Raw genomic sequence first — 17792 nt, 5'->3', positions numbered from 1 at the left:
TGACGCTCGCCCCCATACCATTGTTGTAACCCAGCGTGGTCTACATAGTGTCGACATGTTGCCTTGGCCTGCTCGATCACTAGATCTGTCTCCAGTCGAGCACATATGGGACGGCAACTCCAGCGTCATCCGCGAACAGCAGTAACCGTCCGTGTATTGACCGACAAAGTGCAACGGGCATGGAACTCCAACCCAAAAACTGACATTTGGCGCCTGTACAACACAATGCACGCATGTGTGCATGGTTGCGTTCAACCTTATGGCGGTTACACCGGTTATGAGTGTACCAGCATCTCTCATTTGCAATGGCTTACCTCAAGCTTACATTAAACTTTGGTCTTGCAATGTTTGTCACTTGGATATGCTACCTACACAAACATGTTCCCGAAATTTCATTACTCTGCGTTAATTATTTTTTACTGTGTGTATCCACAGCTGGTGGCTGACCGTGGTGGACCTGTTCGACCTGAGACTGCTGCAAGACCTGCGCTGCGCCAACATCCTGGTGGGCACGGCGCTGTCGCTGTTCATAGACCTGGTGTTCTTCACGCTGCTGCCGCTCTACCTGTTCCACAAGCAGTTCTCGCGACAGGACTCGGCGCTGTGCATGTCGGTGATGGGCATGGCCGACCTGGCAGGCCGCTTCAGCCTGGCCGTGATCGGCGCCTGCTGTTCCCCCAGCAACAGGCTCATCTTCCTCTGCAGCGCCGCCGCCTCTGTCCTCCTGCGAACGTGTGAGTACTCTTCTCTCCAGGGTCACGTACGAGAGCGCAATGTCACTATCCTATGCGTCAAGTTGGAAGGCGGTCAAATTTTTGTGCTGTTCTCCGTATCCAGTTCTGCCATAAGCCAGTGCCCAATGAAACGCAGACTGCAACACTGGCATACTTCAGTGGCGATGGAGTTTTATTGTTGTCCGCAGCAACGCTTTGTAAACATTGGCAATGTGGTAAAGTAGCTCGCACCATAGCCCGAGAACAAATCTTTCCACTTCACGCTCCCTATCTCTGTTTTTCACTCTTTCTCCCTCCCCCCCCCCCCGCCTCTCTCTCTCTCTCTCTCTCTCTCTCTCTCTCTCTCTCTCCCTCTCTCTTTCTGCCTGACTGAACTTCCCATCGACGTGACACGCACCAATGGCGAATACCCAGGGCCGGTTGGAAAACTCTTTTTCCATTAACCGACATATGACCTGGCACCCCCTTCTGCCTCCCACGTAATTCCTTCACCAAGGGCGTCCATATCTGGCGCCCACCCCACTCCCCTAGTTCTAAGGAAAGGGAAAAAATAGTGTTATCAGCTGTTTCTCTTTCAAGAAAATCATTTAAAGTCGTTAATACGCAGGTTTCTAACACGGCCGGAACTGGAATTTCCTTGTGGCTGCTTACAAATCGCCAGTCGTCTTCCAAAATATTAAAAGTACTCCATACACCTTATTTGGTTTATTTCGGGCTCTTGGTGAGACCTTTAAAAGCAAACCTAAATACATTTCTCTGTAACGGAAATAAATTTATGAAATTTATTCCAGTGCTAAAAATGAAAAGAAAAAACATTCAATGATTAAATTTTCTCCAGTGATCAGCCGAGCGGTGGTGTTGTCTTTTCGCGACGTTACGATGTTTAGAACCCATCATTTTTAAGCGAAGATGGGTACGAAACTCATCGAAATGTCGTGACAAGACAACGACACCACTCAGCTGATCACTGGAGAAGATTTCATCATCGGAATATGTCGAGGAAGCCTGCAATCAAAAACAGTTCATTTGCATTTAAGTCAATTTCTGAGATGCTCAAAAGCTTTTACACAAAGAAGAGAAAACTATACCTGTAGTGTTGTTCTAGATTCAATAACCTTGAGCTCTCTATTAACTAGATACAAAGAATGAAGATGTAAAATCTTTATTATATTTGTTAAATAATGAAAATTTTAAATTCTATAATTTACAAGTATTTCATTTTCTGTTGGAAAAAGTGGAACAAAAATACAAAAATATCATTTAATTTTATACTGACAAGTTAAATATAAGACAATGGTTAAATGCGAAATTTGTTAGTTACACGTGAAGTAAATTCACCAGTAAGTAGTTACATTTTTGGATATTTTCAGTAAAAATGGTCGAAATCTGAAAATTTTTATGTATGCAACTGGTAAGTATAACACAACTTTGTGTGTGATACGAAAGAGAAATCACGTGGTGGACATGGTTTCGGCTAGTGGTGACAGCGCTAATAGTTGAAACTGACACGACTGTCACTGAAATGGCGTCAGATGAAAATATCTGCACCAAGCTCTGAGCCGCACGAGATTTATTATTTACTAGCGAACCCCGCTACTAGCGAACCCCGCAACGCTTCGCAGTTGCTAAATATGTATAGGAGTTGGATAGAAGTAACCTTCTCCCCCCCCCCCCCCCTCGTGTCTCTACCCCTTTCCTCCTCGCCCTCCGTCCTATTTCTGCCCATTATCTTCCCCCACTCCCTGTACGTCTCTCATCCAACAATTTCTCTATCCATCTCCTACGCCTCCCTCTCTCTGACCTTATTTATTGTTATAGCAAGTGGAATATTGATTGCGAATAGAATTCAAAATGAATGGGTAAATCGTCTGGAATCATTAGTACACGCGGTATGAGAGACAATTTTCCACCTACTGGATCTCTGAGGATAGTAGCTTTAATGACGGTCCCCATTGTCCCGGAATCATAATGGATCGCGCTTGAAACATTCTTATTCGAGTTGCCTCCAAACGCTGTCTACACTCTTCGTCAGTCTCATTGACTCGACGATCATGTAGTTGGCTTGCGTTGAGTGTACACCAACCGATATTTCGCCGCCTCACTTTGCAGCACACCAAATTACCATGAACTAACGTCAACTCACTGTTTGCAACATGCCAATAACCACAGTAACAAACTGAAACATCGTTTTCAATTGTTCTGTTTTTCGCAAAATATCATTACTCTGTGTGGAATTTGTTGTTGTTACCACGAAAACATGCGACAGTAGAACTGTCAGACCGACCGTCACATTGCTCTCATTGAGATTTTCATACAAAAATACGATCAAAACTTTCGACTTTTCTGGTGGATTTCCCACAACTTTTCTTTCATACAGATTTTGTCCTGGCAACTGCGAACACAAAAAAGCCTGCCCTATCGGACGATCTGTTCTCAAGTTACGATCTCTCATACATGCAGCAATTGATTTTTATTTCTGTAGAAAACCTTCCAGCTAGCATGGGTCCGCAAAAGAGCTGTTTGTGACATACTTATGAATTTATGGTTACATCATGCCGCTGACTGCAGAGTGAAATGTTGTCTTAGTACAAATGTGTTTGATATTTTAACTACTATTTTAAGTCTCCAACTAAATTAGGTCAAATGCCAACTTGGACAATATTTACTACTAAAGTCAGTGCCCTCTCGTAATAGCACATTCACAACGATCTCGCAAATTGCTCATTTGCGGACCCATGTATACTGGAAGGTCTTCGCTCCTATTATCAATTAATTTCTCTCGTGTCAGTACTGACTGCTAATTATGATACATCCCTCATGCAAATTTTCCTCTTGGGCGCCTCTTTCGCTCCTCTCTGCTTGACGCCCCAAGTATCGGTTGTGCCTTAAACTGGGCCTGCGAACGTCACCGTCGGTGACGAGGACCGTATAACTGCGTAGCCTTCCGCGGCCAGTCAGTTGACATAAAAGTTTTTTCTGATTATGGCATACTGGAGAGACGAACGTTTCGGCGACGGTTGTAATGGCATTCTTTTGGCTCTACTGAGTCAGCAGACACAGAAGACGGCGGCTGTTGAATGTGTTTTTCATGTTAGAGTTCGAACGTAACAGCTAAACATTTTTTATACACTACTGGCCATTGAAATTGCTATACCACGAAGATGACATGCTACAGACGCGAAATTTAACCGAAGGAAGAAGATGCTGTGATATGCAAATTATAAGCTTTTGAGAGCATTCACACAAGTGTGGCGCCGGTGGCGACACCTACAACGTGCTGACATGAGGAAAGTTTCCAACCGATTTCTTATACACAAACAGAAGTTGACCGGCGTTGCTTGGTGAATCGTTGTTGTGATTCCTCGTGTAAGGAGGAGAAATGCATACCATCACGTTTCCGACTTTGATAAAGGTCGGATTGTAGCCTATAGCGACTGCGGTTTATCGTATCGCGACATTACTGCTTGCGTTGGTCGGGATCCAATGACTGTTAGCAGAATATGGAATCGGTGGGTTCAGGAGGGTAATACGGAACGCCGTGCTGGATCCCAACGGCCTCATATCACTAGCAGTCGAGATGACAGGCATCTTATCCGCATGGCTGTAACGGATCGTGCAGCCACGTCTCGATCCCTGAGTCAACAGATGTGGAAGTTTGCAAGACAACAACCATCTGCACGAACAGTTCGACGACGTTTGCAGCAGCATGGACTATCAGCTCGGAGACCATGACTACGGTTATCCTTGACGCTGCATCACAGACAGGAGCGCCTGCGATGGTGTACTCAACTACGAATCTGGGTGCACGAATGGCAAAACGTCATTTTTTCGGATGAATCCAGGTTCTGTTTACAGCATCATGACGGTCGCATCCGTGTCTGGCGACATCGCGGTGAACGCACATTGAAAGCGTGTGTTCGTCGTCGTCATACTGGCGTATCACCCGGCGTGATGGTATGGGGTGCCATTGGTTACTCGTCTCGGTCACCTCTTGTTCGCAATGACTGCACTTTGAACAGTGGACGTTACATTTCATATGTGTTACGACCCGTGGCTCTACCGTTCATTCGATCCCTGCGAAACCCTACATTTCAGCAGGATAACGCACGACCGCATGTTGCAAGTTCTGTACGAGCTTTTCTGAATACACAAAATGTTCGACTGCTGCCCTGGCCAGCACATTCTCCAGATCTGTCACCAATTGAAAACGTCTGGTCAATGGTGGCCGAGCAACTGGCTCGTCACAATACGCCAGTCACTACTCTTGATAAACTGTGGTATCGTGTTGAAGCTGCATGGGCAGCTGTACCTGTACACGCCATCCAAGCTGTGTTTGACTCAATGCCCAGGCGTATCCAGGCCGTTATTACGGCCAGAGGTGGTTGTTCTGGGTACTGATTTCTCAGGATCTATGCACCCAAATTGCGTGAAAATGTAATCACGTGTCAGTTCTAGTATAATATATTTGTCCAATGAATACCCTTTATTATCTGCATTTCTTCTTGGTGTGGTAATTTTAATGGCCAGTAGTATATTTAGATGTACAGTCGTTTCACACAGATAAATATGGACAAATTATAAAGTGCACTGTGCTGGGACTAGATTACGGTATAAGGTAATATTGTATGAGACAGAGCTGCAGCAGCCTTCGTGGTGTCTGTTGCAGCGTACATCTTCGTCAGTAACTTCACTGCCGTGGTCGTGCTGTCGGCGCTGCTGGGGTTCTGCAAGTGCTTCATGCTGGCAGTCAGTCCGCTGGTCATCGCAGACGCCTGCGCTCCAGAGAGGTTCCCTGCCGCCTTTGGACTTCAGACTGTCATGGGCGGCGTCTTGAACATGGCGTTCGGACCTGCTATTGGTTAGTTTATACTACTCTCTACTTCTTTATTTCAAAACGTTTTCTTGTTCTCTTGTTTCCTCTCTTACTGCTTCCGAACATCTCCATTGTATACACGCTTGCCGAAACAGTACTGGATGAGTGAAGATAACCTGGCACGTCATTGAGAGTATATCATGTCCTGGATAGCTTGAAATAAAATATTCAATATTAATGGAGAAAAGCTTCCAAATTAGTAGTTTTATTGCCCAGATGGCAGTTAATACGTATCCTGGTAACTAGTTTCAGCGAAGTTATATTGCAATTTTCATATTATCGGATGTGTGAATTATAAAGCCCCTACGTGTGACTTATCGGCATAGGGTCACTGGAAACATGAGGAAAGCTCACAGAAAAGACACTCCCACTAAGTACACAAAAATAAAAGCCATAACTGTATCAGCAAAGTACAGAGCTGCTAGATACACCAGTTAGAACACATCCACTGCTGTCAGATGTGCGTTAAATGTCTCCGAACAGTAATCAGTATATATATCAATTGCTATCTGGGCAATAAGACTTCTATTTTGGGAGCTTTTTACACTAATATAGAGATGCTCTTCTTCTGATAACGTCAGGTAATTATAATCAATATTAGTTCAACAAGAGGACATAACTCCAGTGCACACTTATATATACCATTAGAGCGGGAATTGGCCATAAGGAATCGATTTGGTGAAGATATTGTGCAAGTGAAATTTTCCTGCTTACGGGAGACGTTCTCGTCCATTAGTTATCTTGGTAGTGGCCGAGCTTACAAGGAACAGGGTAACTCTTCCCTACATTTGAGAAAAAAGGGATCGTAATTGGCTTGTGTGTTCGAAATCTGCCGGCAAAGCTTTTCGTTTTTGTTGTAAACTTTTGGATCTCCTGCAAACAAACTGCCAAGTGATGGACTCTGTGATTGGGTTCATTTAGAAAATCGGCTTCAAGAACGTGAACAATCATTCAACCACATAAACTGTACAAAAAATGGATAGAACGTGAAGTACATTTTAAACAAAACATGATATTGATAAAACTGACCTTTAACCACTGGAAAAAGAGAAAAGACATTGGCGGAAGCTTGTAAAAAGAACTATACCCACCTTCAGCTACGTAGTTCAACATAATATGGCCTTAAGGGAAACCAACGACAGGCTGTATCAAGAAAATAATGGCAATTTTCTTGATTCGTTCGAAATTGTAGCAGAATTTGATCCTGTTTTGCATGTACATTTAAGATGGGTAAAATCTCAAGTGATTCATGACCATTATCTTAGAAAAACGTTCAAAAAATGAACTTATAAATTTGCTTGCAAGCAAAGTGAAAAACAGCTTGTTAATTTTGTAAAAGTAAGTAAATATTTTTCTGTCTTACTTGATTGTATTCCTGATTCAAGCTACACTGAACAAATGACATTGATTGTTAGGTTTGTACATTTATCAGAAGTCGCAGTGTCTGTAGAAGAACACTTCCGCGACTTTCTGAACGTCCTTCAACAACAGAAGAAAGTTTTACCGAAACCCTTCTGTCGAAACTAGATTAAGGAGGACTCGATATTCATGATTGGAGAGGCTAAAGATACAGTAATGCCGCGAGCATGAAAGGTTATCAAAGTGGTGTTCAAGCCAGAATCCTAAAGTACAATCCAAAGGCATTTTATATGCAATGTGGCAGCCACAGTCTTAATCTTGTGTTATCAGATGCGGAAAAATCTATAGCAAAAGCACTCACATTTTTTGGCGGGATCCGAAGAATATACACTGTTGTCAGTGCATCCACTCAGAGATGGGAAATCTTATTGAACAGGGTACCAGCTTTAACAGTGAAAAAGTTTTCAGATGCTCGATGGGAAAGTAGGGTGGCGAGTGTCAAAGCTATGAAATGCCAGACAAGAGAAGTCAGAGATGACCTTCTTGAGGTGAGCAACAGCACTGTTGAACCGAAAACAAAAGCGAATCACTCTCGTGTGCTGTGAACGAATTACAGAGCGAGTTTATTGTAGACGTTGTCATGTGATCTCTTTACCATTAACGCTGCAAGCAAGGCGCTTCAAGCAGAAAATATGAAAGTGAAAGTAGCAACTAAATCCCTCGAAATTCTAGTGAAGTTTATTGAGAATTTCCATGAAGAAGGTTTTGTTAATGCGCAGATAACAGCGAAAGAGATAGTTGAAAGGTTACAGATTGAACCAAAATTTGGAGATACGAGAAAAGGCAAGAAGGCGAAGCAGTTTGATTTCGAATGTGACGAAATGGTTTACAGAGCTCAACCCTCAGAGGAGAAATATAAAATCGATTTTTCTTACCCTGTTGTTGAAAAATTTGAAAGAAAGGTTTGGCCAAATGGCTAAGCATTCCGAAATAATCGGCTTTTTGTTTTCTCCAGAAAGTTTAAAATACATACAGGACGAAGAACTGGAAATGTTATGTAAAACCCTTGAGAAAGAGCTAAGTGTAAACATAAATGGTGAATGTTGGAAAGGCATAGATCTTTTGAGAGAAATTAAAGTGTTCAGAGAAATGGTGCCTGATGATGTGAAAACGATTATGTTAATATTGCAATACTTGAATGACACCGGAAACCCATTTCTCTACATTTATTTTGCCCTATAGAATTTTGCTAACTGTGTCAGTGGCTGTCACCTCCGCTCAAAGGAGCGTTCCACGTTTAAAGCTCATCAAGAATTATTTTAGAAGCAGCACTTCGTAAGAACGACTGTCTTCTATTTCCACACAGTCAGTGGAACACGACGTGGCTTGATGATATCGTTAATGAATTTACTCGTCAAAAAGTAAGAAAAAGAGGTTTTGTGTAAAGTGTCTAAAGCAGAAAAACGTTAGTTTTTATTAACGTACAGCTTATTTAATTTTTTGTAAATACGGAGCGCAGTCCATTGATGAAAACATTTAATTGTATATCCTGAACAATACTTGTTAACGTTATTTGATTTTGAATTTCATTAAATTCGAAGGATGCCCATAGATGAGTTAGTACCTATTATTAAAATTTAAGTAATTAGCATATCTCGTAACATTCCTCATTAATTATTTTGCTATCATAACAGCAGAAACCAGATGCTGCATCAAAACAGAAACGGGAAGCCTAACAGACACAACATTGTGGTCCAAAACAACTCGGAAGTGACGTCAAAATGACGTATACGCAAACGCGCGGCACACTTGTCGACTGATCGAGATCTGTGGTCGAATCGAGTTAGCGGAAAAAGCGTCTGCTTTGTTTTTCACTCTGTGTAGCACAATAAATACCTTACATCTCTCATCATTTGAACAATTATTTGAGCATCTGAATCAAATGTACAGTTACTCTGCATTATGTGGTGCAAAATGTAGAGGTACTGTGATACTGGAAGGGTGCAGAACGAATTTTTATATACTCTCACAGTAAGAATGGTTACAAGAATGCTTTATGGAAAGCTTCATGGTGTTCTGTTTGTAAATTTTTAGTAATATTTTCAAAAACTGAAGTCACAGCCATATGAGAAGAAACTCCACATGAACTGGATTCATATACAAAATGAAATATTTCATTCAGCTGTGAAGTGTGCATAGTTAAATTGCCAGGAAAGTGGGAATAATGTGAAAGGTTTACGACAACACTCTTTGTAACACAGCCTGTCATTTACTCTTCTTTCTTGCTGACTGAGCTATGCACCCCATAGCAAACTGCCTTGTTTCTTATGCAGTCAAGTTATTTACTCATTCTTCTTAAATCATATATAGTTTTTGTGTGAGGACACTGCATGGCACAACACACAAGTATTCTTATTAATTTAACTGTGGTATAATGAACACAGGAAGTAGTTTTTTAAAGAATTTTATGTTGCCCTTGGAGATTTCTTTTATAATCCTTTAAAGCCGCTTTTGCATGATCAAAATTCATTTGTATGATCATAGAAACTATTGTTAATATACAAGATTAGCTGTACTATGTGTAGCCAAACAACTACACTCATCTAATCTACCACTTAAATGTATAACAAAGCCTGCTTCTTCTGAAAAGTTGTTTTAACAATTAACTGAGAAGACGGCAAAAGGCATTAACTTCCTGTGAGGCATAATTTAGAAAACATATCTATTTTTTAACACAAGTAACAGCTCTTGGTAAACCAATATTTCATTATAAATGCACTGGAATCTTACGTATCCCAGGAAATGAAAATTAATAGCCTTAGCACGACACTATTCTTAAAAGTTTGTTTTTTCCCCAGTATGAGCTGTGTACTCGACAACAAATTTCTCGTAAGTAGTGGCAATGTTTAGCTTCTCTCAACGGTTATAGATGATGGTTTATGGAATGTGTTACGAAAATTCTGCATTTATTATTTAGGTGTGTAACATTTTATGCTACCTATTTGGTCCTCGACGGAATAAGCAGATCAACCACAGCATGGTCAAGAAACAGGTCAAATCCGATAAGCTGAGAATCCGTACGATTTATTTACTTATACGTAATTTATAAATACATTTCCATTTCTCCGCTACAGTATACGTGCGATAACAGCCACATTTCTTTCACATTACGGTAACATATCAGCGGATCACACTCGTTTCAAAACGATTCAGCAGACACGCACCGACGTGTTAACGTACACTCCAGTGTGGTCCGAAAACTTTCACGTAACTCGATTCGACCACCGATCCCGATCAGTCGAAGTGTGCAGCGCGTTTGCGTATACGTCATTTTGACGTCACTTCCGAGTGGTTTTGGACCACAATGATGTGTCTGTTACGCTTCCCAAACAGAAACCAGATGGTAGTTATAAGAGTCAGGGGCATGAAACGGCAGCAGTGGTTGGGAGGGGAGTGAGACAGGGTTGTAGCCTACCCCGATGTCATTCAATCTGTATATTGAGCAAGCAGTGAAGGAAACAAAAGAAAAATTCAGACTAGGAATTAAAATCCATGGAGAAGAAATAAAACCTTTGACGTTTGCCGATGACATTGTAATTTTGTCAGAGACAGCAAAGGATTTGGAAAAGCAGTTGAACAGAATGGACAGTGTCTTGAAAGGAGGATATAAGATGAACACCAACAAAAGCAAAACGAGGATAATGGAATGTAGTCGAATTAAGTGGTGTGATGCTGAGGGTATTAGATTAGGAAATGAGTCACTTAAAGTAGTAAAGGAGTTTTGCTATTTGGGGAGCAAAATAACTGATGATGGTCGAAGTAGAGAGGATATAAAATGTAGACTGGCAATGGCAAGGAAAGCGTTTCTGGAGAAGAGAAATTTGTTAACATCGAGTATAGATTTACGTGTCAGGAAGTCGTTTCTGAAAGTATTTGTATGGAGTGTAAGCCATGTATGGAAGTGAAACATGGACTATAAGTAGTTTGGACAAGAAGAGAATAGAAGCTTTAGAATTGTGGTGCTACAGAAGAATGTTGAAGATTAGGTGGGTAGATCACGTAACTAATGAGGAGGTATTGAATAGGATTGGGGAGAAGAGGAGTTTGTGGCACAACTTGACAAGAAGAAGGGATCGGTTGGTAGGACATGTCCTGAGGCATCAAGGGATCACGAATTTAGTACTGGAGGGCAGCGTGGAGGGTAAAAATCGTAGAGGGAGACCAGGAGATGAATACACTAAACAGATTCAGTAGGATGTAGGTTGCATTAGGTACTTGGAGATGAAGAAGCTTGCACAAGATAGAATAGCATGGAGAGCTGCATCAAACCAGTCTCAGGACTGAACAACACAACAACAACAACAACAACAACAGCAGGTCCGCTGTAGTATGAGTCTTATGATGTATTGGTGGTATGCCGATGAGGAAACTTAGAATTCTTTTGAACGTGACGAAAGTGACCTGTGTTAGAGGAGGGGCTGGAAGGGGGGCGGGGAGATGCGGAAGAGCCCCGTGCACAAGTTTTGCACACGCCACCGCACCCTGATGTGGTCAGCACACAGCTCTCTCGGCGGTCGTTAGTTTTCGTGACCGGAGCCGTCGCTTCTCAATCAAACAATTTTTGAATTGGCCTGACAAGGGCCGAGTGCACCCCGCTTGGCAACAGCTCTCGGCAGACTCGAACGATGACCCATCCAAGTGCTAGCCAAGCCCGACGGCACATACCTTCGGTGATCTGACGGGAAGCGGTGTTGCCACTGCGGCAGGGCCGTTGGCTTGTTTCAGCGTACCGTTTACAAAAATTATTCCTCGTTCATTACCCTCAGGGTCACGTTTAAATTAGTAACGTTCACAAAGTTGCCGACTATGCTGGTAGTGTAATAGATCAGCCAATAGAGACCAAAAAAGGTGGAATGTTGGGAATAGTTCGTGTGATCGGAAATTTTTGTTCAGTGGTCGGAGGGTGTACCACGAACAATATTAAAAATCCTGACAGCTGTGGGATGAGTGTGAGGTGGAGGTGTGTCTGTTTTCCTTGAATAACTGTAAAATCATGGCCTCCTGCGAAAACGTATCCCAGTACAAAATTTAACCGCATTATATTTCCTGCTACAAAAAGGTAGGACTGATAGTTTGCGAGTAGCGAGCGAGAGAATATGAAAATCTCGCGCGTGCTTTATGAGGACCAGCTGTGACACTGCGGGTGTCATCAAACGACAGCAGTAGGGACCACCATATACAGGATGAAGCGAAATTCGCGCACTCGGGCTTTGCAACGCGACTCCTCCCATGACAGCGATAAAAAAAATCTCTCTCACAAAATTTCGCCCGGCGAGTACATCCAGCAGAAGAAGGACATTAAAGAGTGGTAATCTGGCAACACTGTAACCACATCTATGGTAACTACCATTGTCAGTGAATAGAGTCTTGGGTTATCATGCAGGAGGTCAATGGTTCGATCCTGGTTTGAGGCATAAGTTTTTAATTTGGTAAATGTAGTCCAGGTGGTAAAGTACCTGGCATCTTAATAGTCAACAACGACTACAGCGGGTCCTCTTGAAAACATTTGCACTTATATATTACAATCGTAGAAATGGAAGATTGGTCAGCTTTTAAAGCAGCCCTTTTGCACGTCGGCGGCGTGAATTTATTCTCACCACTTCATTTACCAGATGCGAAACCTGTTTTCTTTTGTATCCTTCTCCAATGGTACCATAAATTAGTACCAAGTATTATTCTTGCCTCGTTCACGTCCATTACATTTCGTTAGCGCCTTACGTTACCAGTAGGACTAACAACGTGCTTTGCGAATACTGCGAATGGTTCCAACAGGAACATGAAGCCAACGACGACTTCGTGGATGACTGGATGAAGCAGCATTCACTCTTGACGGCGTCTTCAATACTCAGAATGCCTACCACTAATGTGAGGTTAGCCTGTACGTCACCTGTGACTATGGATATCAAGTTCGCTTTGGTATCAACGTCTGGGCCGCAATATTTGACGATACGTGTTTGGGTCCTACATATTGCCTGACCAGTCGACTGCACGAAGGTATCATGCATTCCTCTCAAACTATCTGTCTGATGCGCTGGAAGACGTTCCACTACATGTTTGACAGAGGATGTGGTTCAACATGATGGTACACCTCCACACTCTGGAATTAATGTGCGACAGTATTTGGACAGAACATTTCCAGAGAAATGGCTCGGTCGTGGAGGTCCAGTTGTAAAGCCACCGCGTTCACCTGATCTAAATCTCCTGGATTTCTTCCTGTGGGGACACCTGAAGAAGCACGTGCGCTCTACTCCGCCGACGAATATGGAAGAATTGGTAGTGCGTGTTCATGCTGCTCTTTTTACTGTGGATGCAGATTTTCTGCGCAGGATACAGAGCTGTATAATCCGGCGGGTTGCGCAGCGGTTGGACGTACAGGGAGGTCGCTTTGAGCATCTGTTGTTCTGAGGACAAAGTATTCTGTTCTGAAGGTCACGCGGTCATTAATTTGGACATTATTACTGTAACTGGTTGCTAATGTGCAACATCTGAGCGCTCATATTACATGTAGTATAAACGACTAGTAGATGTTATGTTATTGTACTGTGCTATAATCTTTAGCATAACGAAACATATTGTTTTTGTAGTTATTCTGTCTTATGACAGGTCATTTGTTTCAACTGTCTATTTCTTATTGGTGTAACCACGTATTTGTTATGTTCAACGATACAAAATGTTGTAAATTTAGGATACTTGTGACCTAAGAAACGGTGTATATTATAGTATGAAATGTCAGAATGAAATTAGCAAATAAAAAAATGCGGCCCAACCCATGGTCGAACCCTCGACCTCCTGCATGCTAACCCAAAACTCTATGCACTGCACTGACTGTACTGCACAACTAATGTATACTGACATAGTTAGCATACATCTGGTTACAGAGTTGCCAGATTGCCACTCTTCAACGTCAGTTTTCTGCTGGATGTACTCGCCGGACGAAATTTTGTTACAGACATTTTTTTTATCGCTAGCATGTAAAGAGACGCGCTGCGAAACCCGAGAGCGCGAATTTCGCTTCACCCTGTATAGCACACGACATGCTACAGTTTGCCTTCGCTAATTGTTTCTAATCGTTGGATTATACAAAGGGGACCGGCACCTTGACTGGCCTGTTCTCTGTATTTGACATCCTTCGATAATTTTTTCTAGTGAAAGCTAAAAGTCACTGTTGACCACGACGTCAGACTACACCAGATGATACAAAACGACCTATTACTGCTGTCTGTACTAAAATTTTTGGAATAATAATAGAACATGTGCACCAGTCATGACATGGCAAACATGAAGCCTGAACTGAAGCTGTTGGTGGACATTTATAACATTATCTATGAAGACAAATTCTCTTTCTTGTTCGGATTCCACAGCATTTGTTTATTCACTTGTTTTCCATAAGTTAGTGCAGACACAGGGTACAGATAATATCCGGTGTATACAATTTTCTAACTGTGATTGCTCGTGTACTGCTCGTCTGCCTCTGCGACTAATTGTCTATCACTGGTGTCTATCTTGTTGGAAACCACTGTAATATACACAGTGCATGACCTGCAACAGCTTTCCTTCACCGATTGTACACCAGCACTATAAAAACACCAGTTACAATAAAATTAGTACTAGTTTAATTTTGTTTACGTCGGTGGGCATTGTTTCATTTAAGAAAATCTTACCTTATAAATTAAGTGAACATCCTAGTGCTTGTTAAAATATTTTTTGTGCTGCAATTGTGGGTCTTTCGTTACATTTAATTTCTGTGAAATCAGCACATCGATGGCTCCTTCCTCTTCAGAAGTGTTTGGGGTGCAAGTCTTAGAATACTCACCCTGTACACTGAAGAGCCAAAGAAATTGGTACACCTGCCTAATGCCGTGTACGGCACCCGCGAGCACGCAGAAGTGACGCAACACGAAGTGGCATGGACTCGACTAATGTCTGAAGTAGTGCTGGAGGTAACTGACACCGTGAATCCTATCGGGCTGTAGGGGGGCGTGAAGATTTCTTCTGAACATGCTCAATAATGTTCATGTTTGGGGAGTTTGGTGGCCAGCGGAAGTGTTTAAACTCAGAAGAGTGTTCCTGGAGCCACTCTGTAGCAATTCTGAACGTGTGAGGTGTCGCATTGTCCTGCTGGAATTTCCCAAGTCCGTCGGAATGCTCAATGGACATGAATGGATGCAGCTGATCAGATAGAATACTTACGTATGTGTCATCTTTCAGAGTCCTATGTAGATGTATCAGGGGTCCCATATATTCCAACTGCACACGCCCCACACTATTACAGAGCCTCCACCAGCTTGAACAGCCCCCTGCTGACATGCAGGGTCCACGGATTCATGAGGTTGTCTCCATACCCGTACACGTCCATCCGCAGGATACAATTTGAAACGAGACTCACCAGACCAAGCAACATGTTTCCAGACACCAACAGTCCAATGTCGGTGCTGGCAGGCCCAGGCGAGGCGTGAAGCTTTGTGTTGTGCAGCCATCAAGGGTACACGAGTGGGCCTTCGGCTCTGAAAGCCCATATCTATGATGTTTCATTGAATGGTTCGCACGTTGACGTTGATGGGCCAGCATTGAAATCTGCAGCACTTTGAGGACGGTTTGCACTTCTGTCACGTACAACGATTCTCTTCAGTCGTCATTGGTCCCGTTCTTGCAGGATTTCGTTCCGGCCGCAGTGATGTCGAAGATTTGATGTTTTATCGGATTCCTGATATTCACGGTACACACGTAAAATGGACGGAGTCGCTGTTTCACATCGCTCGTGGGCCGACTATAACACCACGTTCGGACTCACTTAAATCTTGATAATTTACCGTTGAAGAAGCAGTAACCGATCTAACAACTGCGCCAGACACCTGTTGTCTTGTACAGGCGTTGCCGACCACAGCGCCATATGCTGCCTGTTTACATACCTCTGTATTTGAATATGCATCAGCATAGCGGTTTCTTTGGCGCTTCAGTATATATGCTATCCATTCAAAAGTGTCCATACATACATTACTGGACATTACTATAGAATGCGTCTGCCCTTCGCCCTTATGATTGCTTGAACCTTGCTGGGGATGACTTCAGTTTGGTGTCTGAATGTCTGTGGAGGAAAGACAGTCCATTTTTCCTCAAGAGCCGCAACCAGAGAAGATAACTCCAACTGCACACGCTGAGGTTTGGAGGGAAGTCGACTATCTATCTCATCCCAGACGTATTGCATTAGGTTCAGGTCAGTGCTCTGGGGAGGCCACTCCATTTCATGGATGTTACTGTCCACGAACCTATACCTCACAGATGCTGCTTTATGAGAGGGAGTATTATCATGCTGATACAAACAACCCTCGTCTCCTAACTGTTCCTGTACCGCACGCAGTACATAATGTTGTAAAATACGTTCATATCCTTCCACATTTAACTCTTTGTTACGTGCAGTAAGGAGACCATGCCTCAACCACGAAAGATACCCCCATAGCGTAACACCGCCTTGTCCCTACTTCACTGTTGGCGCTAAACATGACGGCAGGTAACATTCTCCAGGCATTCGTTGTGTTTGTTCCGTCGCGTTCCACTTCAGTGTCACAACACCAACAGTCTACTTGGGCAGCTTTAGAAGGGTTCAATAACCCTAATGGATTTATCGTTCAGGTGACAGCCAAAGATATCCACATTCGAGATCACTGAGCTCTCCTCACCTAGCCATTCCGCTGTTACTGACAACACACTACTCCCCGCCTCCTTTTATACTGGTGGATTCACCTCTCGTGACATCTATTGGATAATTCCGCGTGATATAGGATGTCTGGATACTTTTGATAGGATACTGTACAATTCGCGTATTCGAAGCTAATATTCGGCGCGGTGGCGGATGGGAGCAACTGTAAGGGAGTTGGCCTTTTACAGTAGCTCCCATCAGCCACTGCGAATGCGTAAATGGCACGAAGTGTTTTTTATGTGGCTATGCAGCATTATTATTTGATATCAATTTGTCTGGTTCCTTTTCTTAACAGGATTTCTTATTCCTCTTCTATTTTCCAGGAAAACTGAGAGACGTCACTGGCAGCTACGCCGCGTGTTTCCTCGCGCTCATGGTCCTCGGCCTGCTGTGTGTAGTGCCGTGGACGATAGAGATGGTGGTCACTGCACTCAGAAGTCGAAAGAAGCCGCTCGCTTAACGTCATATTTATTGAAGCCTGTGAGCAGAACGACACAGAAAAGTGTGTCACTGCAGGAAGCGGAGATCTTTCGATAGCGCTGGCGTAATGGTTTTATCCCTTATCCTGCCGCCTCAGCAGAATATGTACTGTGAATAAGCTTCCCTGGATGGTATCGCACTAGACAACTAAATCTTGAAAAAGACTTGCAAGGGGCAGATGACACTGTTCTTCTAAAGAAATTAAGAGATTAATTAACTGACAGTACATTCCATTCTCCACTGTAAAAGGTTAAAACCTGCTACAGATAGATCTTAATTTCGTATACGTAAATTAAACTCCTACTATTTTATTGGTATATTCTTATTTACTGTATTGTTTGTACATGACTCCGTCACCCATGCTGAAAAAACAACAAATGTCATAAACACAAAGAGGTATTCTGGCTTGCGAATACAACGCTTTGTAGTTTTGTTTTCACCCAGACCTGTCTGAGCACTTTTTGTGCTAAAGTTCAGTGGGTTTATATGTTTCTTTTCCTCCTCACCTTAAGCTATTGGTTGTTTATGCTGGTAGCTTTAAATCTGCCGCACAAGCAACAGTTTGTCATAGTATTTGATGTTATAGTGG

The 17792-nt window shown here is 42.8% G+C and overlaps 1 protein-coding gene across 1 annotated transcript; it reads left to right on the top strand.

Moving 5' to 3' along the window:
• The first annotated feature begins 617 nt into the window (after positions 1-617).
• On the top strand, positions 618-17262 carry LOC126176864 (monocarboxylate transporter 13-like). The gene is made up of 3 exons (XM_049924055.1): positions 618-734; positions 5401-5592; positions 17047-17262. Exons 1-3 carry the CDS (start codon positions 623-625, stop codon positions 17181-17183), a joined length of 441 nt encoding a protein of 146 aa, XP_049780012.1. The 5' UTR covers positions 618-622; the 3' UTR covers positions 17184-17262.
• Positions 17263-17792: the final 530 nt, after the last annotated feature.

This window comes from Schistocerca cancellata, chromosome 3, assembly GCF_023864275.1.
Source record: "Schistocerca cancellata isolate TAMUIC-IGC-003103 chromosome 3, iqSchCanc2.1, whole genome shotgun sequence".
NCBI lineage: Eukaryota > Metazoa > Arthropoda > Insecta > Orthoptera > Acrididae > Schistocerca > Schistocerca cancellata.
This window is presented reverse-complemented; position numbering and strand designations above follow the sequence as displayed.

Bases quoted from the DNA above. Each gene is read 5' to 3' on its own strand.
- LOC126176864 (XM_049924055.1), top strand. From the start codon at position 623: ATGGCCGACCTGGCAGGCCGCTTCAGCCTGGCCGTGATCGGCGCCTGC. The intron at 735-5,400 runs GTGAGTACTCTT...TGTCTGTTGCAG, and splicing joins CTCTGTCCTCCTGCGAACGT to CGTACATCTTCGTCAGTAAC. The intron at 5,593-17,046 runs GTTAGTTTATAC...TCTATTTTCCAG, and splicing joins GGCGTTCGGACCTGCTATTG to GAAAACTGAGAGACGTCACT.